Below are 25,630 nucleotides of genomic sequence, written 5' to 3' on the forward strand. Positions count from 1 at the left end.
TTCGGGAATGTTTTTCTAGGAATTACTCACTTGAACACTTTATTAAGAAACAGAAGACAAAGTTCAATGAAAACATCTGCCTTAAAACACATTTTATTTTAAGACAAATAAATGAATGCTGTCGAGGTTATTATCCTTGGGTCGGACTTCTACATAAATATTTTCCCTTCAGAAGGGTGTTCGTACAGTGTACCACGTCTCACATATACATTGTACTTTTATCCATCCAATTATACAAAACTAAATTATATATAAACCATAAGCAAGATATATCTAGTTATTATTGAGTAATTTATTGCAATCATTATAACTAGAACTCACTCATTCAAAGCAAATTATATATACGCTCGACCTAAGGGCTAAGGGAAGTAACTCTTATATATAGTTTTGCTAATTCATATAAATCAGTACAAAATGTGTTGTTTATTTTTTCAGATTATAGCAGAAAACTACTAGTGTATATTCAGAAATACTCAGCATTCAGAATGCTTCATGTTTCTGATATTAAAAAAACTAAATTTAAGAAAAAAGAAATAGTGAAATACAGTTTTATATATATCAGAAACATCCATGTATATACATATTGATATTCAGTATTTAGTTATAAAATTTTGTTGAAATCGACAAATTTAGCGTGTCCAATATCCAATACTACCCAGTACCACCCAATATCACCCAATACTGCTCCACATGTATTATATAAACTAATCAAGTTAACTAATAAAATACTCTTTCTGCCATAATTATGTTCATGATGTGGTTACTGATACTTTCACTGTAGTACAAATCTAGAAAGAAATACTGAATAATAAAAGAAAACATATTAAAAGTGATAAGATTACAAATTTTTATATCATTTTAATTGCAAAATATTTTTACGGGCTTTTGTTGTTTTTGAATTCCATCTACGCGGTAAAAATTTATTGACAAGGGATCAGAGAATTAATTCCCTTCATATGTTAGAGCTCCGGGTCCGGATCCGGAGAGCTTTTAGTAAGACGTCAATCCAAGATGGCGCTGCCCTGCAAAGACCTCGTGACGAGAACGTTGCAGAATTTTATAGAGTTAACTGAGCGACCTGAAGTGTTTTTAAGGTAACATTGGTGTCATCTTTGTAGAAGCATGTATATCAATTTTACTTATTTAGAATACCTGAGGTTACTGCGATTGAAACGTCTGTGACAGGTGTAGTCTGTAGGCACGATTTATCCCCCTCGAGATATTTTTTTTTATATTCGGACGTTTGATAGATGTCCACCGAAGAGAGACATCTAACATGAATTTAAGGCAGTGCCTCAGAAGAGCGAAGCTACATGTGATAAAAGTAAATGTAGTTAGGATTATAACCTCAGGACGAGATTGTAAGGACTTGCATTGACTATATCGGTTGTACAAGTATATGGTTTTATTATGGTTGCATGCAGAATACATTGAATGAGACTTTTAACTGAAGATTTCCAATTTTTAGCACACTATATGTAGCAGGGTTTTAATTGAAATATCAATTGTTTTAATTTAACTTTGTTTGCGTGGGATATAGATGTTACATATATCCCTAAAATCAAGTAAAGAACACAATGGTATTGTCAAAAAATGAATATATCATTATTAATTATGTCAGTTTTTACTTACAGTGTCCAGGAAAAACTATACAGACAGTTCCGAGATGCTACAAAGGGAGTTTACGACCTTTCAAAGTCCTCGGAATCTCAACACAGAGCAGCGGCAGATTCCTCCCTGCCAGAACTTATCATCCAGAACTTTGATGAGGAACAGATCTGGCAGGAGTTGGAGCTACAGAACAGTTTCACTGTTGATGGACTAATGTCAAAAATTCCTTCATTAACAGTTCACAGGTCAGTAGCTCTGGTCTATCAGTAAATGGTTACCAAGGTCGATGTGATGATCTGATGACATTCAATTACTATAAATTTAGTATTTGGAACATTGTGCCTTTTTAGAATCATTGTGTTCAGTCCAAAACATTTTTTTAATTTTACTAAAAGCAGGGATGTAAAAATCCACTTGAACAACGCCCGGGGCAACCAGTTTTTGAGTTCAGGCAAGTAGAAAAAGTTGGTTCACTTGCCCTGGGCAAGTGACAGCTCCCAGAGTGAATTTCTGGACATAATTTTTCTGGTGCACTAAGTTTCATGCTAAATGAGACTTATACCTAAATACCTGAGGAAACAAACCTGCCTAAATATTACTAAAAAACAAATAATTTAGAATAAGAAACAATTTTTATTTCACAAAAATAAACAAAAAATCGAAATGGACATAACTGGGTCGCTAGCTAGCTAGGTGCACCTTCAGTTCAGAGACGTTTTTCAGACATTCAAGCTGATAAAAAACAATAATTAACTGCTTTTAAGTAAAATAGAAATGCTCTTTAGAGTTAACTTACATTATTTGTCGTCTAACCATTATTTTTAGCCATAAGAAAGGAGTTTTTCTCTGTAAAAACGATCTCTGTTGCACTTGGGTACTAATGATGGAGCCGGAATACGGTTTGCGGATTTCAAGAATTTAGAAAGAAAGAAAAAGACAGAGAAGCAAAAAAAAAAAAAAAATTAAGAATGCAAATAATGCTGCAAATTAATGGCTTTATTAATCATTATTATTCTAATAATAGAAGGAAAATATCTATTAAAATTAGAAATGTTTATTAGATAATTCTGAAGTTTTTATTTTTTAATTTCTAGTTACACTGTAGTATACTAGACTGCAATAAAAAATGGTATTTTTTGGGGGCAAGTAGAACTAAATTGGTAGAAGTATTGGGCTCTACTTGCCTGGGGCAAGTGGCTTTGAAAATTTTTTTAAACCCCTTTCATCAAATGAGCTTTTCTTGATTTAAACACACATGCAGCATTGCTCTATGTTACAGGAGTTAAGGGTACTACCATAGTGCTGTAGTTTTCGTGAAACAAGAAAAGGTTTTGATATGTTATTCATCACCATAAATTCAATTACAGACATTTTGATGATTACAATACTACCAATGCATCAGCTTAATTTTACAAGTACACATATGACATTTATTTACCTGTACCTCGCTATTAAAGTCCCATTATGCTTTCACCAAACTTTGCTAAAATATACATTAACATCCCTTATGAAAGGTTCTTCATTTGGTTTCTTTACAATGAAGATAATTACGCAATAATCAATTAGTAAAGAATTCTTAAAATAGAACGGGTTGATTTGCATAGTTAAAAATACCTCGTGTATACGTATGTGTTCGATACCCGGATATAGTAAACAAAACACGCATGGCCGAGGCAGAGGGCAGTTTTGAGGAAACGGTGAGCAATACAATGTTCTATAATTGTTTAGTATATGATACATATTAGATTCCACAGATTATAAATGTGTCCTGTCAAAGGTTACATATAGTTTATATAAAGCTTAATACAAAATACGTATTAATCGAAAAATAGTGGATGTAAATAGTGAAATGCATACATGGGGCACCATATGGGGTATTTTATCGTACAAATATAAACACGTGGCCGTGTCATTTTTGGTGATGATCGGTTGATTTTCTTTCCTCTCGTGTAATAATTTGAGATAAATACAGTATTAATCCAAAACTATATATAGATAAATAAATACCATGATGCTACTAATCTATTCATAATTTGAGAGTAAGGAGAGCACAGTATATCTAAATACTTAGAACATACGTAAAGAGGTGGACTAATAGCTTACTATATACATGTATTATAACTGCTTTCTATTTATTCTTTGGGTATTTTATAACGATATTCGTCTATGAAATATGTGATAGTACATGCATGTACATATAGATGAAAGATCACTGGAATCGACGCTAGTCGAGATACATCAATCTGTATGTTGTATCTATATACCGATACCTGTCGAGATTTCATTTCTATATAATTAACTGCTGATTAAATGTTTTTCGATTACGTTTCGTGTATTTAGAAAAGGATCATTATATACATCAAGTAGTGATTACCAGGTGCATGAGTCCTAATTATCGTATGGGCATTTTTAAATATAGGCCTACAATTTTATGTACACGGAGCGAATTAAACTAATCAAAGACTCGCATTTATATTAGTACAAACGTCAGTATTAGAGTGAACTAAGGGGATATAAATATTGTCAGACTATTGGAGTTTCATCATTAAAAAGACACAACATATATTATCTTGACCCTTGATACTACCTGGTGGACTATCATTTGCCGTCGGTACGTAATTCTTATATGTACGTAGTAAAAAGGAAAAGGAAATTGAAACTGAAATTTCTCTAATTTCACGAGTGTGCATTCCATTTTACGCTGAACGTGAATTATGTTTATTAGCATTCAGCCCATTTGTTTTCATAGGAAAAGTTCGATTTGTATAAAATATGTGAGAAAAAAATAAGTTCGTGATGCCTGCTAGGACTTTACCAGTCTTATTTAAACGGATATTTTCCCCATTTTCTCTGCTTTTAATGAAGGACCTATCCAGGTTTTCTTTAGCTGTTTTGGTATACTTTTCCATCAGATCTTCTTCACTTGATGAACTGTATAGAAATCATTAACGGACTGTTTTTATACTCCATTTTTTAATTAGTACTATTCAATCAAACCAAACTATTCTACATTTTGTACATGCATTCCTTTTCCTGTCCCGTGCATGCAATGAATTATGAGATAAAATGAATCACATTGGCCTACATATGTGGTTCATGCACTGGTGTTTGGCTCTATAGACATTTTTTCTCTCTTTATATATTGACACAGTATTACATATACATTTGTACATGTATATATCATATATAGAGAAAAAAAGTCTATAGAGCCAAACACCTGTGGTTCATATACATGTATCTTTAAGTGTGGTTCATATACATATATTATGTATATATGTTTTTGCATGTAGTAATTACAAAGTTCATAATAATGATCTTATGCTACTATGTGGATTGTACTCAGTTAGTAATTCATGATCATGATCACTTGTCATTGATATATCCGATAATGGCAATATCGTCGTTGACCCTACATGTTGTCTCAAACACTGGTCTAAGTTTCATGTACATGCTCGCGATCGGTCTTCGATGGAGTAGAACATGTAGGCTTTCCAGACTTCGTATGTACATGTATGTACGTATATCTATATAGCAGGTAACGACATGGCGTGTTTGTGTTTACTTTCATTTGTTTACGAGTTTGGCGAGTCATCCCGTGGGAGGCCTCATCAGGTAACACAAACGTACGTGTGTTCGATTTCGATGTACACAAACGTGTGTTTGGTTTCCATGTACATTTCAACAAAGCTAGATTAGACCCTATAGGCATCTATAAATCTTTATTACAAAATACATAAGATCAGCAAATACCATTGCAATTATAATTTTGTTAATTGCTTGCTTTCCATTCAAGAACAAACACTTTTTGAATAGTTTTAGCCTAGTTTTATATAGAAACTACATGTAAATACATGCATGTACAACATGTATTTGTAGGTCCACGCGTGGAATGCGTGGGATCGTAACGTGCAGTCGATCGCGATCGAGCAATGCAACTTGACCGCTAAATTGTCGTTGTTTGAAGGAACGTGCAAGTGGTGATGAACGGACCCATGTGTGTTCGCTGACACGTATTTGGCGAGTCTTCAGTGCGTTCGCCATGCACGATGTTGAAGTTTGTTAGGGAAATTCCACTTTTTTGTGCCTACGCATGCGTACTAGATTGTTTTGGCTCTGGGGCGGAACTACGGATTTCCCCCTCTCCGAAGAGGGGTTTTCTATTGTTTTTTAAAAACATGGAAATGTTGGGCATTTTTTATTAGCAGATATTTTCATAAGGATATATGCTCTACTATTCAGCAAAGTTTGGTACTTTATGACGATATTTTTTTCACCCCAAAACATAATGGGGCTTTTATTTACCTGTACATCTTAATATAAATACAGTTAAATGAGAACATACGATCACGACTCATGATCAGCTATGCATGAAGCCAAGTTGTGGTTGTACAATTTCATTTGCATCTTTACAGTGTTATAAGTAATTGTAAAGTGATTTATGTAGGTATGTTTCTATCTAATAAAAGTAAACATATATAAGCCATATATACAAGAATTGCATTTGTGCATATTAATTTAATTGTAACATCTGTTTACAAGGTATCATAAATGTTTGTATGTCCATATAAGAATGATTTTCACAGCTGAATTCATCAAACCTGATATAACTAAAGAAAAAATAACATGTCAAAACTTTTATTCAGTTATGGTGCATATATAACTTTAAAAGGAAAATACTGTCTTCAATTGAAACAGATGAGAGTATTTGTGATACATGTATAATGAACCTGACATTCATGTCTGTAATACTTTTTAAATTCAAAGATTTATCATCAAATTCATTAAAAAAATCTTTGAATTAAAAAGGTGTTTGAACTGATTATAGTGACTTAGCAAAGGTCATTTTGTGTTTCAAACAATATCATACTTGCCAACTTGAAATTCCTATGGGGGTTATTTCATGTGTTTAAACTTTTAACCTCAAGAAAGTTTGCTTAGTAACCCCTTATGAAGAAATTTAACGTTGATTTTTGCATAGATTTTTGACATTTTGAATAGTAAAGAATTTGGACTTACTAAAATGGCCTAAAATGGGGATTCAATACCAGGGGTTTTCTTCCATAATAGGGAAGGTTTACAAGTATGCAATATAGAATGTGTATCTATATGTATCAATTTTACATGTCTGTCATTTTTTAAAGATATAAACTGCTGTATACCACAACCTACATGATATATTTTTCTTACAATTCAGAGAACCTCTGTCATTCTGTCGGAGAAAGGCTGAAAAACTGAAAGAGAAAGCCAAAACAGAGAGTAAAGTCATTCCAGTGAAAGATGACAACAGTCAAACTAAAAATAAAAAATCTCAGAGGAAGAAAAATGTCCTAGAGAATTTGGATGAAGACGAAATTGAAAAGGAACTTATTGATGAGGAGGAGGAAGATGAAAATGATGAAGATTCTGATACTGAACTTAATAGAATCAAATCAAGACTACAAGCTATGGAAGATGATGAAGATGACAATGATGATGATTTAGACTTTGACTTTGGTAACTTAGAGAATGATTCTGACAATATGAGTGAGGAAGGAGACCTTGAAAATGATGAAAATCAAGATTCACAAATTGTAGACTTTTCTGATACAAACAATCAGATATCAAATAAGCTAAAACAGAAAAAATCAAAACAGGCAAAAGGCAGTGTTGTTGATGACAAGTTCTTCAAACTAGCTGATATGGCAACATTTTTGGACCAAGAGGATGCTCGAGAGGAGAGAGAGCAGAGGAAAGCACAACACCAGAGAGGTGGTGATGAGGAATCAGAATCGGATGATGAAGATGAGGAAGAAATCAATATGTTTGAGGCATTTCCCTCAGATGAAGATGAAACAGAGGTATATAAGGACATCATAATTTAGGTGACATAGATAAAGCATATAATTATGTTACGAAATGGTAACACATGCACTTTATAGGGCCAGAGTTTGCTTTCCCTATCAGACAGGGCTTAAATGGATCTCCTACCCAATTACATATCACATATCTTACTGAGCTTTCTACAAATTTTCTAGTTTCCTAAAAACAATAAAAAAGTAAATTGGAGTGATCCCTTAAAGAAAGGTAACTAACACTATTATAATATTTGTAAGTTTGGAATTTTTTTCTTGAAAACAAGTCATTAAAATATGTTGTGTTTGTAGGGGGATGGTAGAAAAGCGAGATATCAAGATTTCTTTGATCCACCTGATGGAGAAGATAAAGGCAACTTTAAAAGAAAGAAACAAGTAGGTATTACAGAGGAAGGGGAGGATGAAGAATGGGATGAAGACGATGATGGTGAAGACGATGATGGTGATGATGATGATGGTGATGATGATGAGGAGGAGTAAGTATAACTCCAGTCCTACACCTGTAAAACTCTTTGCATATTACATAGTTAGCTCCCTTGCAGGTAGGTATCGATTGTTAAGTCATTATTTTGTGATCACAATTCACATTGTTTTCTCCAAAAAGTGTAACGTTATGCTCACAAACACTTGAAATCAAAATCAATACCTACCCGAAAAGGAGCTAACTCTGTATTTCATGCAAATGCAGATTATTGATACACAGGCAATATATTTTACTTCATGTGAAATTCACATGAATTGGGGCAAAATATCATCGTAATTAACGCATGCTGGTTGATTATCACTGCGTCAGACGGCAAAACAGTGACATGAATCTTCACTTTTAACATAGTTTGCACAGGGAATCTTGCATTTGGTTTGTGTTATGTCATCTTCTTAGGCCATTAATATATTTATTATATTTATTATTATTGTTTTTTAGAAACTTTGATTTTTTGTTTCGCAAAGGTAATGGGCCTTTAATCTTTTAAGGAATAATACATAACTTTTTCGTAACAAATGACAAAAAATTCATGTGACATTTCATTTTTCCTTTGGGTAGAGATGATGAAGACAGTGAAGGTGAAGATGAGGATGAAGATGAAGATGTAAAAGCAGGGACTGGGGGTCATGACCTTCTTGGTAGCAGTGACAGTGACGAAGGAGAGGACGTGGAGGATATTCTTGGGGGAAAGCAAAAGGACAATAAATCATCATTTGAAAAAAGACAGGAAAAGGTATGACAGGACACAAGACATAAATAACATACCAATATCCTTACACGAAAATAATTTGTATAGTTATTTATTATTTTGAATGTATTTTGGTGTTAATTTCTATCAATAAAGTAGTGGAATGCTATTGTTGTACTCATACATGTATGTCAGAGTAATAAATATGTTTACTTAAGACCTGTGTAAACAAACTAAATGCAGAAATAGATACCATATCCTCAGCTAGATTCTAAGTCAGTGATTAGTAAGCAAGAACTTAGTGGTTAAGTTTTCTTGAATCCAACATCTCGCTCTCCACAACTAGGTTATTTTTCATGCTACATTGCCTGGACCCAGTTTTGTCAATATGCATTACCTTTAGAGGGTTCCTTAACTTCAAATTCTTCATAGAAAAGTATTACAAAGTTAAGGAAAATTCCTTAACCAAAGAGGAATGTTTTTTTTCAATGAAGAGTTTATGTATTGACTGTTTTTTTTCAATGAAGAGTTTATGTATTGACTGTTAAGGACTTTTGATAAAACTGGCTTCTGGTCTCTGGCTACCACACTGATTATGAACAGGATGGACAATTAGATAATTCCATACATTGGCAATACTGTATTCGACCGAATAAGTTCCCAGGGCACTTAAAAATTGAAGCAAAAAAGGGGGTGCTTTATATAAACAAATTTGGACTAGCCTTTCATAAAATTATTTAACAAATTAAGCTATAAATCAATTTGCAAAAAATATGTAAGGAAATGAAAACAACACAGTTTTCATATTTTCAGTCTGCATTTAATATGAAGTAAGTGAAATAGCAGCCTAAATAAAAGTGGGAGGGGCGCTTATTGGGTTGGATACGATAACTGATATATCACATCATATGTAATACAGAAAAGTAATTGGCTTAATCATATTTTTGTGTAAAATTTCATTGGTAAAATGCTCAAAAGTTATGACTTAAATATGTATGTTTACCATACGCTGGCTGTAAACTATTGATCTTTCCAGGAACATTTCTTTACCACCAAAACAAAACACATTTTTAAATGACTGTAATTGCTTTCAATTTGAACAAAATTTTATTTCGGCAAATGTCAAAAAGTAATAACTCTCATTCAATTTCTATAACTTGTGGTTTCACCAGCTACAACAAAAGATAGCCAAGATGGAAGATGCGAGTCTAGAGCAGAAGTCTTGGCAGCTGAAGGGAGAGATCACATCGGCCAGTCGACCTGAGAACAGTCTGCTGGAGGAGCATCTCGGATTTGAGCACACCACAAAACTTGGTAAAGGGAGACGTATCTTTTTTGGTGACGTCTTAAAAACAGCCAGATAGTTCAAAAAGAAAATGGCAAATGTATAGATTACCAAATTATATCTATGTAGATTGTATTTGATGGTTGTAGCACCTGTCATCACAATTAAAATATATATAGATATATACTAAAACTTACACAAATACTAGAAATGAAAATATCAACACGTCATTCGTTTTCTCTAACGTTTTTAGGCCTTTCAGTCCATGCTTAGGTGATGATACAAGATGACGTCATAGTAAATAGTGATGCCATAATAAACAATGACCCATATATATAAGATTATATTTGATGGTTGTAGCTCCTGTCATCACCCAGGAAACCACAAAGAACTTGGAGGACATTATCATACAGAGAATTCGGGATAAGGTAAGGATATAAGGTTACTATAATTACAGTCAAACCTGCCTTTGCGTCACCCTGTATATAAAGTCACCCTGTCTAATGCGTCACATCCAAAGTCTTCCCGCAAGATTTCCTATATATTTCACCTTTTAAATGCGTCAACCTGTCTAACGTGTCCGCGTCACACATTTTTTGCACATATTTCGTACAAGACCTGTATACTGCGTCACTAAATTGCCGATCCTAGTCTTGCCTACATATCAGGCAGTTGGGTACTAGCTTGATTATTAAACAAACAAAAGGGATGTGAACACTCCTTGATCGGTACCCCACTGATCCAAATAAATTAGCAGCCTGGGGCTGTATTTTCTAATTTGGCATGGCAGTGTCAATTTCACGTGTGTAGGCCTATGTGTATTACGGCTGATTAGGAAACAATATTCTGATCTTTCAATAAATTTTGTGATAACAGCTAGTGATCATTACATCAAAGACAAATTCAGCTTATAACTGTAAATGATTTACTCACGTTTTTTATGTTTAATAGGCCTAACACTCAGGTGTAAGTCACAAGCTTTACAATCGTAATGGCCGCCATTTTGGGTAATTGTAATACTAGATCCGGAATGGTTTAGAATTTCCGGATCTCACTAATAATCATGTTGAAAATAATGAAAGGGAATTAATTTTCCAAAATTTTGGTGTAAATTTAAAATGAAAAATCTAAATAAAAAATAATAGTTATAAATAACTAAATTTAAAAAAATTTCATAGTAATTTATAATTAATTCAAAATTTAAATAAATCAAATTTCAAAGAAAGGAGTAGATATGATAGGACCAGTATTTGGCCTGAATTTTTCTGGCCAAAAAATATGAACTCTGATCCACATCAATTTCACATTAATAAATACTCTCATACTTGCCATTCATCAAAACATAACTTTTTATAACCATGTACACGATGTGCTCCACCTATGACGTAATCAAATTGATGATTTTCCTCTTCTCGCCAAATTTTGCTAGAAATTCATCATCTTTAGGTAAGAAAGGGCTTGAAATGGATTTGGCCGCCACCTTGGAGCAACTTTAGTAGCCCACCATCACCAGATGGTGGGCTATTCAAATCGCCCTGCGTCCGTGGTCCGGCGTCCGTCCGTAAACAATGCTTGTTATCACTATTTCTTAAAAACTGCTGCAGGGATTTTGTTCAAACTTCACATGGAGGGTCCCCTTGGTCCATATTTGTGCCGTACAGATTTTGAGGCTGATCGGAAAAGCAAGATGGCCGCCAGGCAGCCATCTTTGATTTTGGCAGTTGAAGTTTGTTATCGATATTTCTTGAGAACTACTGAAGGGATTTTGTTCAAACTTCACATGAAGGTTACCCTTGGTCCCTAGTTGTGCCATACAGATTTTGAGGCTGATCGGGAAAACAAGATGGCCGCCAGGCAGCCATCTTTGATTTTGGCAGTTGAAGTTTGTTATCGATATTTCTTGAGAACTACTGAAGGGATTTTGTTCAAACTTCACATGGAGGTTACCCTTGGTCCCAAGTTGTGCCATACAGATTTTTAAGCTGATCGGAAAAACAAGATGGCCGCCAGGCAGCCATCTTTGATTTTGGCAGTTGAAGTTTGTTATCGATATTTCTTGAGAACTACTGAAGGAATTTTGTTCAAACTTCACATGGAAGTTACCCTTGGTCCCTATTTGTGCCATACAGATTTTAAGGCTGATAGGAAAAACAAGATGGCCGCCAGGATTCCGCTTATTTGCATAGGTCATTTTCCAGAAGAAAATATGCAAATAACCGGAGTATTCGAATAGGTGGAGATGACATTTTGCACCTCCGTTTGACCCCACACATATGTATGTGAATAGGCAAATAGATATCGTTTCGTTTACTTGATAAATACGTAAATTATTTACACTTAAAATGAACCACAAGTAATTATTTTCGAAGTTGTAAATCGATTTTAATTGTTTAATAACAAAAAATATTCCAATATTAGATTCTTGTTTACGTTAGATCGACACGTGAATATTTGAGAAACAGCTAAACGATCGATATCAAATGCAATTAGAATCAACTAAACAGGATTGGATTTGTGTCTACAATTCTAAACCTAAATAATAAACAAATTTACGTACATTTGCCTGGCAAAATGAACTTACGATCGTGATTAAACTTCAATGTGCCGATCAACTAGTAGTGTTGCTTTTACCACAGGAGTTTGACGTTCTGTCAATAATATATAGTATACGTATATTAAAAAATATAGTATATAGGGGTATTTTTTAATATACTTATACTATATATTATTGACAGAACGTCAAACTCCTGTGCTTTTACACATGTGCATATGAATTCGAAAATGGCGGCAGGTGATGAAGCCATGCGTTCACTCGACCTAAATGTCTTTTGAGAATTATCCCTGTATTGTTGATCTATGCGGCGAATAGCTTGATAACATTTCAGAAATTAATGCATATTCAAGAAGCAATGAAACAATTTACGTAGCAAGTATCTTTTGTATCCTAAGCTTACATACTGTACGAAACTTGCGGTAGTCATTGCACGCCGACTTTGCATGCTTTTATGTCTCGTTCAACGAGACGCTTGATACGCACATGTCTGTCGTAGTCAACAAGACTCTGGTTGAACAAGACTACTCATGAATGGCGATTGTTGTAAGGAAGCATGGTTTCTCCAACTGATCGCGAACTAAGGTGCGTTACGTTAATAAATAAAATAAACATATTTGAAAGTGCAGATGCTTTAATTAGATGTTTGAGTCGGTGAATATACTAAAGTTATGATCAACCGCTGCTGATGTAAATCGTAACAGCGTCGAATACCTTTTCAGATTCAAGCACAAAATAACAAGCCATACTATAACGTTAATCTGTTACCAGGATGATTTCTAGTAAAAGCGAAGTATCTTGAAACATATATCGGTGAATTTCGCTAAAAATATATTGCAAAATTGAAAAATATTCGATTTTATTTTTAGAATTTCCTAAATATTTTATTCAAATAACCGGAGGTCATGTAAAAGTCTATGCAAATACCCGGAGTTGAAAAACAAAGATGATGAAGGAAAAAATCGGGACCACAGGATTTTATGCAAATAACCGAAATATTCGAATAACCGTTATTCGATTATGTGGAGTCCTCTGTAGTTAAGGTTTGATATCCCTATTTCTCAAAAAGTGCTGAAGGGATCTTTCTCAAATTTAATATGTAGGTTCCCCTAGGGTCCTTGTTTTGCATATTGCATTTTTGGACCAATCGGTGAACAAGATGGCCGCCAGGCCGCCATCTTGGATTTTGATAGTTAAAGTTTGTTATGGCTATTTCTCAGATAGTACTGAAAGGATCTGTCTCAAATTTCATATGTAGGTTCCCCTAGGGACCTAGTTGTGCATATTGCATTTTGGGACCGATCGGTCAACAAAATTGCTGCCAGGCAGCCATCTTGGATTTTTATATTCAAAGTTTGTTATCGCTATTTCTCAGAAAGTGTTGAATGGATCTTTCTCAAATTTCACATGTAGGTTCCCCTTGGGCCCTAGTTGTGCATATTGTGATTTGGGACCGATTGATCAACAAGATGGCCACCAAGGAGTCATCTTGGATTTTGATAGTTGAAGTTTGTTACTGCTATTTCTCAAAAGGTACTGAAGCGATCTGTCTCAAATTTTATATGTAGTATGTTTGAAAAAGTTTAAAAAGTAGAGAAAAGATCCATCTTTCCTTTGTCAGATATAGATCATTCTTTGGTGGGCGCCAAGATCCCTCTGGGATCTCATGTATTTTATATGGATATGCGTAAATACACGATACACAACGTGTTAAAATCTCTTTTTGCTCCACGAAGGCGGCCACATTCATTTTTAGAGAAAACCACTCAAAAAGTATGATTTTTCAAGGATTTTTGTGAAAAATGGCGGGAAACTGCATGTTGATGACGTCATAGTGAACATAATTGGCACAAGCGGGATATTTTCGGGATGTAATGTGTTAGCAAATGTATTCAACTGTTATATGGCAAAATATGTTGTTCTTTACTGGAGAATTAATTTTGCGGCCATATTCGAGTCTTAACGTACCTTCTCCTTTACATTTGTTTTCTCTCTCTAAAATACATTTTGACTACTACTGTATACGTAGCAGATTAAGAATATTTTAGTAATTAGTAAGTGCTTTTGTTGTGATGAAAATTAAGTACATTCATAATTGTGAAACATTTAAAACTAATTAAATTGAGCCCTAATTAATTCACTATTTTTTTCCAATATTTCATAGTATATGTTATACAGAATATGGTGTTGCGATCCTTCGGTAACCTGTACACTTTAAGACACCTGTCTAATAAGACACATTTTTGTCTGTCCCTTGGGGTGTCTCATTACACAGGTTTGACTGTACATCTAAACCAAATATTGTGTCTGTGTTTTAATTAAGATCATTGTTTCTTACTGCAGAATATTTTATGTTTAAAAAGTGGAGGGAGATTTGAAAACATAGATTTTGTTGTTAGAAATTTGATGAAACATGCTTTTGGGTTATTTTGTATTGAAAGAAAACTGTGTATGCTTTTCAAAAGAAAAAATGAAAGGTCAATGATACAATTTAACAAAAATGTAATGATAAAAGTCACACCTTCCATGTATAGATCTTGTTTACTACAGGCGTACGATGATGTGGAGAGAAAAGTGAAACCTAAAGAGGACCCGTTTGAGTACAAAAAGAGGATAGTTCTGGACCAAGAGAAAAGTAAACAGAGCCTTGGCGAGATTTATGAGCAGGAGTATCTGAAACAACAGGTAAACTCATGGTTTAATGACAGAAATACTGTCAGCTGGGTAGGGCTGCAACCAGATACCAGTACTCTGATACAATATGTATCACGATACATGCCTCTTGATTCAATTTATTTTTGATACAATACTGTTATTTTCTGTCATCTTGGGTTTCCAACAGGTTGTTTTTTTTTATCTGGATTTTAAAATGTACATTTAATGCGTTAATGAACCATGCTTAAGAGACAAATTAAAAAGGTGAACATTTTTTTCTGTTTTATGACAAGAAAAATATCAATAACTCAAATAAGAAAAAAAAAAGATAAAAAAACAACTAAATAAATAAAAGAGAGATTATAAGACTCTTTCATATGTACACATGGAGGATAGGGGTATTCCACCCGAGGGGTCAGAAAATATGGTAAAACCCGAGGCTTGCCGAGGGTTTTACCACATTTTCTGACCCTGACTTTTGAAAAATATTTCGTGACCTGACCGACTTTTTTCCTGTACCCGATCACATCGTACACGTTTGCGTACATCGGTGAAATATATAGCGCCAATATCCAAAACAAAAAGAATCAAAGAGAAAATATTGATTTTGTGTATTACAGGTATTTCAGTTTTATCTACAACATTGTTGTCATTTTGTCATGACTTTTGTCGGAATTCCATTGTTTTGATTTTGGAGCGTGTTTTGTTGTATCAACATTTTTCACACTACATAGTTGTTTTAATGGGATCCAGCGAACATGATTTCGATACGAGTGTCCTACCTTTGTTGTGATACAGGATTGTACGTATTTAAAAGTGATTCTTGTTTAGAAGCGAAGTGGAGGACTGTTCTCGCTTAGATGGTAGGCTACCGTACGTTAACTATAATATGTGGTTTTCATGTTTGACAGCATATTTGAAATCATAAATTTGTGTCCATCATTCAGAGCTCTATAATCATTTAGCGATTGTGTGTGTTGTCAGTAAGTTAACAGAAACACGCATGCTACAGTACGGGACATGATAGGCCTAGTCGGTCATTTTTGGACTTGGGCCTAACAAGTTTACATGTGACACAGGGGTACGCAACATATTCATTAATGATTACGTATACGCCTAGTAGATATACATGTACGTCATATTCTAATAGGATACAATGCACACATGATCAAAATATTATATATATATTAACAGCATTTACGTGCCCCTGTGCAACAGGTAGGCCTAGATGGCATATTTCAACAGTTGTCTCCATGTAACACAAATTAATCCGTGCACATGAAATGCCATGTAAGATAGATTTATCTTACATAGCTATCTTACATGGGCAAACTCTATATAACAGCGTGATATGAGAGAAAAGTACCTATAGCCAATGAAACTGTTACAAAAACAATGTAACCATAGTTAATATTTTTGTATAGTTTTAAATATTTTTAAGACAATAATAGACTTATTTAAATTGTCAAATTGAACATGATTCAAAATTGTAAATAATTATCATTACATTAGTTCTTAATCTCATTGACAACTAGGCCAGCCAAAAGGACTAATAAGATTAAGGTTAAGAAAAAACATATCTATATTTATGAAGTCTCTGTACAAAAATGTACTTATTATACTTGTACAATTTATTGTCATTTGCTATCATTATTATATGATTAATAACATTAAATGTAAATCTGGATTTATCATTCCTATCCAACTCCTTTATTACAATTACCAAATGCCAAAATGGTGGCCATTACGATTGCAAACTTTATGACCACCTTCAGACAGTATAGGCCTATTTAACACTGAAAATGTGAGTAGTTTTTGACAATAGTGAAAAGTGTTTACTGTTGATGTGATGCTTACTAGCTGTAGTTATAACATTTATTGTAAAGCCGGTAGCTTGTTTCCAAATCAGCCTTGACCGGCTGACTTCAGCTGTAATCAAAAGGCACACATGAACAACAGTGACACCATATCAGCCACCTCTGTACCAGTCATAATCGGCCCAGACTGCTAATCAAAACAGGTGGGATGATGGTCAGAGAGTGCTCCACTAAGATTTATTGCTTGAAATGTGAGTCTAAAAACTGCAGAGACTGCATCAAATGGCTGTATTGTAAAATTGTATCGATAACCAAATATCGCGATTCAATGTGTATTGCGATGAATCGTTTCAGCCCTACAGCTGAAATACTTTATTAAAGCCAGAAAAAAATCTGAATAACGTACAAATCAATAAGATTAATATCCTACACCCTGTTCAAAGGTTTCAGTATCTTGCAGGAGAGGTGGTACAAATGCAATTTCAGGGGGTACTTTTTAAAACTATCAGTATGCTATCTAATGTAAATCCAAATTAGGCGGGACCAAAGCCAGGTTTAACTGGTTAAAGGTATCAGATACCGCCTGATATTGACACCCCTGTCTGTTGTTTTGTGATAAAGGTTTTTTCAGTTCCTGCTTTGAAATAATAGGGCATAATTATACCTGTCAAGGGTCAAATGATGGAAAACTAAAGATCTGTAATTTGCCAGAAATTAATGCTGAAATCATGTCATAGATTTATACTAATGTACATATATAGAAAAAGAATATTAAAGATACTCTAAAGTCTCAAATTTTTATAAATTCTCTTACTCAACTGTGAGAAATTTTGAGTCCCTTCCCACTTTTATATAAGAGATGGGGACTAATAGAATCTTACATGGGCCTGTCAGCTGAACAGGGATATCTCAACCCGAGTGAAAGATTCTAGCAGGTCAACCCGAGGCTTGCTAAGGATTGACAGCCAAAATCTTTCACAAGGGTTTAGATTAATAGAATCTTGAGTACCGGTATACCCTTGTGAAACACATTTCTCCCGTACTTGACAGGGTTAGCTAACGGTTGTTTATGAAAAAGATAGCTCTATCTTTTACGGGGATAGTGTGAAAAGACAGCTCACACATGCTTGACAATGACTAGACCTCATCAATATATACATACCATTGTCGACGACATCATTAATTTTTGACACATTGCGACGTCCCTAATGTGATATTGCCACTATGAAAATAATTCTTAACAAATGAATTTTTCTTTAAAGTAAAGGGATTTAAACATGGGTGAGACAAGTGGACAAGGATATCTCAACCCTCATGAAAGATTTTGGCCACCAACTCTTGGGTTTACCATCCAAAGTTTTTCACTCCAGTTGAGGTATCCCTGTCCTCACCGAAAACCGTTCAACTTGCTAACACAAACTTTCTTACATGTTCATTTTCGATCACTTTTTTATACCATGAAACTTATTCAAAAATACCATATTAGAAAGTTTCCTCTAGTCTATAACTCGAAAACCGTTCCTATGAAACTTTCCTGTACATTAAAAGTTTGGTGCCTTTCTAATTGGATGCTCAATGATGATAAATATTTCATATTAAATTTTAGAGTTTCTATACATAAAGGAAGGAAGAAGAAGAGAAATCTGACCCTGATGAGAAATTACAAAGGAATTGAAATTGTTTGTAAAGTTGGATGCTCTCTCTCAATTTCCACTACACACCTAAACCGGTAGGATATCTAAAGTTTTTTGCTCAGTAAATTGCTATTGTGATGATGCTATGTAGTTGTATTGGCAGGTTATACCCTTGGTGAACATGGTGTGGTAGTAATGATACAATACCATATGATTATTTTAAGAGTAACTAATAAAGTACTTTTACATATGGATATAGCAGCAATGTGTTTTGTCCATTAGTTATTTAACTTATTATTATACATGCACTTAATATTTTAATGCATAAATGAAGTAAAGGAAAAAAAGTAATTCTTTTCTACAGAATTTTTTAATTGTTTTACTTCAGATAAGCAATGTTCTTCAAGTATGCAACATAGACATGGATATCCTGTGTGAGTGTATTAAGGCAATGTTTAATACTTTGGATTTTGTAGGCTGCTCCTGAGTTGAAGATTGTTTCTAACCTACCATCTATACAGATGGAGGAAGTGGCACCAGTCAGTGTCAGTGACCATAAGATGCTCGCTCCCCAAGAAGTCCAGGTAGTTTAATATATCTCATTCACTTCACTCTAATTATACATTGCAGAATTCTCTTTTTATGAAGTTTACTATTGTAAATATAACTTTTTAATTCCCTACATTAAAAGTTTTGGAGAGGATCAATCGTTATAATTGTACACAGTAATGTATACATTTTCACTGCAGTCCCACTATGTAAACTTACCAAGTGCAGTTTGAAGTCATATAGACTATGAACTTTGATCACTTTTGATAATGTCATTATCATTGTGACATCACAATTATCGTGCCAGTGATCACGGAAAACTGGTATTCAAATGGCTGACAATAACAAATGATAATTCATTATAGATACAAAAATTGTCTTTTAGTTAGCTAGCTAGTGTGCTTCATGGAATTTGTCTCTGTCCAATTGGCATTCATATTGGCTATGAATGCCAACTGAAAGACATCCAATGCTTAAATATACCACCATGGCATCCACAAGCCTTAAGCCTTTCTGAACAAAAATAAAGTAATATAATAACATAAGATTATATAGGTGGCCAAAGATGAGGTTACAACATCAAACAAATGCAAGATTTCCTGTGTAATCTATGTTAACAATTAAGATTCATTTCACTGGTTTGCTGTCTGGTGCAGTGATGGTCAACTAACGTCTACTAATTAGCTAGGATGACGACGGGAAACCAAGATGACCCACGTTGTGAAAATTAACATTAATTATATTTTTATTACGAAGGTGATGATAATTTTAGTATTGTTATGTTAAGCGACTCTACAAAATTCATAATCTTGTTTTACAATCCAATTCTAGAAATTAAAAGCTGTTTCAAAAAGGTAGTGGTCTTTAACATCATTTTTTGCTCGCCTATTTGAAGAATAGGGGGAGCTAATGTTGTTACCCGGGCGTCGGCGTTGGCCTCAGCGTTGGCGTCCCATTTCACGTTAAAGTTTTTGAGCAAGTTTTCTGGTTCGTCAATTGTTTAAGCTTAAGTCATCATAAAGGTTTATGATTTTTATTTTTCTAATGTGTATTGGATGCTGAACGTGATAATACAACCAATTTGGGGCCATTTAGGGGGTTTTTGAGTCTGTTAATTTGTCATATTTCCATGTTAAAGTTTTTGAGCAAGTTTTTATTTTGTCAATTGTTTAAGCATAAGTCATCATAAATGTTTATGATTTTATTTTCCTAATGTGTATGGATGCTGAACGTGATAATACAACCAATTTGGGGCCATTTAGGGGGTTTTTGAGTCTGTTAATTTGTCATATTTCCATGTTAAAGTTTTTGAGCAAGTTTTTATTTTGTCAATTGTTTAAGCATAAGTCATCATAAATGTTTATGATTTTATTTTCCTAATGTGTATGGATGCTGAACTTAATAATACAACCAATTTGGGGTCCTTTAGGTTTTTTTTGAGTCTGTTAATTTGTCATATTTCCATGTTTATAATACTTGAACATCAACTTCTTCTGAATAGGCGAGCTTTGCTGTTCTCCAACAGCTCTTGTTTCTTCACTACTAGATATTATCAGTACCAAGTAAGAATCATCATGTTACAGTGGCATTTGACCATTAATATAATTCGAGTAGGAATTATGATACAAAACAGGAAAATCTGATGCAGCTATCATCAGTTGTTCGTATACAGCCAACCAATGTCACCAGTTAATCAATTATGACATTCAACCAATTTGGGAAGAAATTGAGTACTAGGGGATGCCAATGTATTCTGGCAAGTGACCTGTGACCTTTTCATGTCCATATCAGGAATCCTAGATTGTAATTTAAAAGTATTTTTGTTAGTTTAATTTAATATTGACATTGCATAAAATTAATTTAACACTCCATAATTCTCAACAGGAGAAGACCAAGGGAGAAATGATGGCAAAGACAGAAAAATCAGTTACTGATCGAAAGAGGGATCGCAGGAAGAAGAAGAAAGATAAGAAAATAAAGAATTCAGAAAGGGAAAAAAGACAAGCATTATTAGAAAAAACTCGCCCTGAACTAGGGAAAAAAGCAGGGAAAGACAAAGCATTAAAAGGTCTGGAGAAACAGAGCAAGTCTGGAGGCGGTCTTACCATTCTTAAGGTGAGTTGTCAATGTATATGTGACGAGCAATGCTGTATTATATATCTTGTAGGGATCCAATCTAGTTTACAGTCATTGTCTTTATACAGTTAAGTCTAGTTAATTTTACCTCTTTAGTAAGCATCCTTGTCCCTGTAGGAATCTTTCTCACACTTCAGATTGAAAAAAAATACATTGTCCATTCTAATTTTGGACTACCAAGGGACAATGTATCATTTGGACCTGTTCTGGCCCCGAAATTCCTGAATTTTTCAAACTTGTCATTTGGTGATTTAATTCTTGAATTATACATATAATGAGTACATCTTTTGTGGTTGTTTTGTATTTGTAAAATTTGAAAATTTTGTCATTTTTGTCGTATTTGCTATTTCCAATTAAGTTTTTAATCTAGAAATCTTAGAATGCAACCTTGAACAAACTTAATATTTCTCCTAAAGATGTATGGTTGATTTCATGGTTGTGCTCTTTAGACTGATGTGTCATGCAGAAAAAAACATGATCAAAAATAGATTGGCAATGTTTTCTGTATTATGATAAACTCTAATAATAGAAAATTACCATAATAGATGCTACAGCTTACTTGCTTACCGCTTGGTTAGTTTAAAATTTGATAAATTTGGGGGTCAATAAGGGCCCACACCAAGTATAAATTTGGGGGTCAATAAGGGCCCACACAAGTATAATTTTCGGGTCAATCATAAGGACCCACACCAAGTGTAAATTTTGGGGTCATAAAGGGCCAACACCAAATATAAATTTGGGGGTCAATGATAAGGACCCACACCAAGTATAAATTTAGGGGTCAATAAGGGCCCACACCAAGTATAAATTTGGGGTCAATAAGGGCCCACACCAAGTATAAATTTGGGGGTCAATAAGGATCCACACCAAGTATGAATTTGGGGGTCAATAAGGACCCACACCAAGTATAAATTTGGGGGTCAATAAGGGCCCACACCAAGTATAAATTTGGGGGTCAATAAGGACCCACACCAAGTATAAATTTGGGGGTCAATAAGGACCCACACCAAGTATAAAGGACGTGCATTTCAAATAGTAACTACATACCTGACATATTAGATTCGGCTATTGGGTAATATAGCAGTTCTAATTACCTTGGCAACCATTTTTATATACATAAATTATGCAAAATGTGAAAATTTCATCAAAATTGGTCTTTTTTATGCAGTTTTTGATATAGTTAACATAGATCGCATTCTAGAACCAACTTTATAATTCTAAAAATGATGTATTCTTTGTGACTGCTAATTCCCTTAAAATATAAAGTTTGTTCCAGGTTATGCTCTTTTGCTTTTAAAAGAAAAACTACCAAAAAATATGCCAGAAGTGACCAAATTTTCAAATTTGCGTAATTTATGCAAAGTTACCATGGTTATATAGCAAAAAAATACTCTCTGTCAACAAATATATCATTAAGTTTTTTACCAGGGGCATATTCAATATTTTAAACACAGCAAATTAATTTCTAAATACTTCATTTTAAATTTTGTAGATTTAGGGGCCAAAAAGAGCCATTACCATATATCTAGTCCTTTGGGGGTCAATAAGGGCCCACACAAAGTATAAATTTGGGGGTTAATAAGGGCCCACACCAAGTATAAATTTGGGGTCAATAAGGGCCCACACCAAGTTTAAATTTGGGGGTCAATAAGGATCCACACCAAGTATAAATTTGGGGTCAATAAGGGCCCACACCAAGTATAAATTTGGGGGTCAATAAGGATCCACACCAAGTATAAATTTGGGGGTCAATAAGGGCCCACACCAAGTATAAATTTGGGGTTCAATAATAAGGACCAACACCAAGTATAAATTTGGGGGTCAATAATAAGGACCCACACCAAGTATAAATTGGGGGGTCAATAAGTATCCACACCAAGTATAAGTTATAAAAGTTATTACAAGTTCACTTGGTGACACACACAATTAATTCACTTTTTCATGACCTTCATTCTGCATTGATGGTTTCATTGTGACCTCTAAGTAGGCCAAAGATAATGGTATTTCTTATTTTATTATGTCACCTGAGACGAAGTCTCAAGTGACCTATATATTCTAATCGCCTTTTGTCCGTCATTGTGCGTTGTGGGTCGTGCGTCGTATGTCCGTAAACAATTTACATTTTCGACATCTTCTCTAAAACTGCTGAAGCAATTTTAATGAAATTTTGCACAAACCTTCTAAGGTATAAGGCCAATCAAAATTGTGAATTATATGGTCCTGTGGGAGGGGCCAAAAGGGGTAAAATTGAGTAAAATTTCAAAAATCTTCTTCTCTACTCACAGATGTGGTAGAATCAAATTCTCATCATAGATAGAAAGGTCTTAAGGTCCTTTACAAAAATTGTGAATTATATGACCCTGGGGTCTCTAGTTTCCCCCTGGGGAGGGGGTTAAGTTTACCATAGTTTATATTGGGAAAACACATTTTTGCGCATTATTTGGTCATTTGTAATAGGAAACGAGTCAAATGTTGTCAGAATTATCAGTATGAGATGGCCATTTCATCCCATTAACAAATTTTCTATGACTGACCCCCAGGGGCCATAGGGGCGGGGTCAAAAGGGGTCAAATAGGCTAAAACTTCAAAAATCTTCTTCTGAAATTCTGGAAATGGTAGAATCAAATACTTTTCATAAATAGAAAGGTCTTAAGGTCCTTTACAAAAATTGTGAATTATATGACCCTGGGGTCTCACGTTTCCCCTGGGGAGGGGGTCAAGTTTACTATAGTTTATATAGGGAAAACACATTTATGAGCATGTTTTGCTCAATTTTCATTGGAAACGAGTCAAACTTGGTTAGAATTATTAGCCTGAGATAGCATTTAAATATCATATCCACATTGGTCCTGGCCGACTCCCTGGGGGCAGAGGGGCGGGGCTAAAAAAGGGGTCAAATAGGCTAAAGCTTCAAAATAGAATCAAATAATTATAGATGGAAAGGTCTTAAGGTGTTTTATAAAAATTGTGAATTATATGACCTTGGGGTCTCACGTAACCCCGGGGGAGTGGTCAAGTTTACATTAGTTTATATAGGAAAAACATATTTGTGAACATTATTTGCCCAATTTTCGTAGGAAATTAGTCAAACTTGATTAGAATTATTAGCCTAAGATATAGCATTTTAACATCCAAACGTCTTCGATGACCACCTGGGAGACCAGAGGGTCAGGACCAAACAGGGTCAAACATGATTAAAATTTCAAAAAATACCTCTAAGTTCATAGGTTTGATGGAAGCAAATACTCTTTATAGTCTAAAAAGTCAAATTTATAAATCACTGACCAACTTCAAGGCCCAGCATATAGTGTTTATATGTCTTTAATTTGTTTCATATATTCTAACTCAGGTGACAGTTAAGGCCCATGGGCTTCTTGTTTATACTACCTGTCTTTGAAAATTCCACTCTTCTAATGGTGTTAACTAGCCTGTTTTAGGTATCTTCTATAGAAAGTATCTCACTTTGACTAACTATCCATTTATTTATTAATTTGGAAACCTTCTAAATAAAAAAAGTCATGAATATATATATTACATATAAGCTATCTGGTAAAAATATCTAATCTGTGACTTGCAGGAAAACAAGAAGAAGGCTGGAAGTTTGACCTCGTCTAAGACGTTTTTCACCCAACTGCAGGAGGAAGTTACCTCTCAGATCCGTAGCAAAGATTCGAAGAAACGTAAACAAGACAAGGCAGACAGCAAATCAGCAAAGAAATTCAAATTGTAACAACAATTTAGTGTATTGTGTTGAATAAAGGAAAATCACAGTCTCTCCTCATCTTCATTATAGATTTATTGTCCTGTCTATGTCGCCTATTTAATAAAAAAAAAATGAAACATGGAATTAATACTGAATACTTGTCAAGGTTAAAATGTCAGAGTTCAAGGTAACAGGATTAAAAGTTTAAGGTTAAATGTTTTATGTTTTCACTAGTTCAAGGTAACAGGATTAAAATTTAAAGGTTAAATGTTTTATGTTTTCACTAGTTCAAGGTAACAGGATTAAAAGTTTAAGGTTAAATGTTTTATGTTTTCACTAGTTCAAGGTAATTAAGGTTAAAATTTAAAGGTAAAATGTTTTATGTGTTCACTAGTTCAAGGTAACAGGATTAAAATTTAAAGGTTAAATGTTTTATGTTTTCACTAGTTCAAGGTAACAGGATTAAAATTTAAAGGTTAAATGTTTTATGTTTTCACTAGTTCAAGGTAACAGGATTAAAATTTAAAGGTTAAATGTTTTATGTTTTCACTAGTTCAAGGTAACAGGATTAAAATTTAAAGGTTAAATGTTTTATGTTTTCACTAGTTCAAGGTAACAGGATTAAAATTTAAAGGTTAAATGTTTTATGTTTTCACTAGTTCAAG

The 25,630-nt window shown here is 34.1% G+C and overlaps 1 protein-coding gene across 1 annotated transcript; it reads left to right on the forward strand.

Annotated features, from left to right (window-relative positions):
* Positions 1–975: 975 nt before the first annotated feature.
* LOC138333014 (U3 small nucleolar ribonucleoprotein protein MPP10-like) lies at positions 976–25,037 on the forward strand. The gene is given in 14 exon segments (XM_069281109.1): positions 976–1,094; positions 1,635–1,856; positions 6,806–7,448; positions 7,755–7,939; positions 8,506–8,680; positions 9,808–9,949; positions 10,281–10,348; positions 15,022–15,156; positions 18,550–18,595; positions 18,598–18,647; positions 18,649–18,672; positions 19,054–19,161; positions 21,011–21,241; positions 24,840–25,037. Coding segments are annotated over 14 exon segments (2,265 nt in total). The 5' UTR covers positions 976–1,011; the 3' UTR covers positions 24,993–25,037.
* The last annotated feature ends 593 nt before the right edge of the window (positions 25,038–25,630 follow it).

Source organism: Argopecten irradians, chromosome 10 (assembly GCF_041381155.1).
Source record: "Argopecten irradians isolate NY chromosome 10, Ai_NY, whole genome shotgun sequence".
NCBI classification, from domain to species: Eukaryota; Metazoa; Mollusca; class Bivalvia; order Pectinida; family Pectinidae; genus Argopecten; species Argopecten irradians.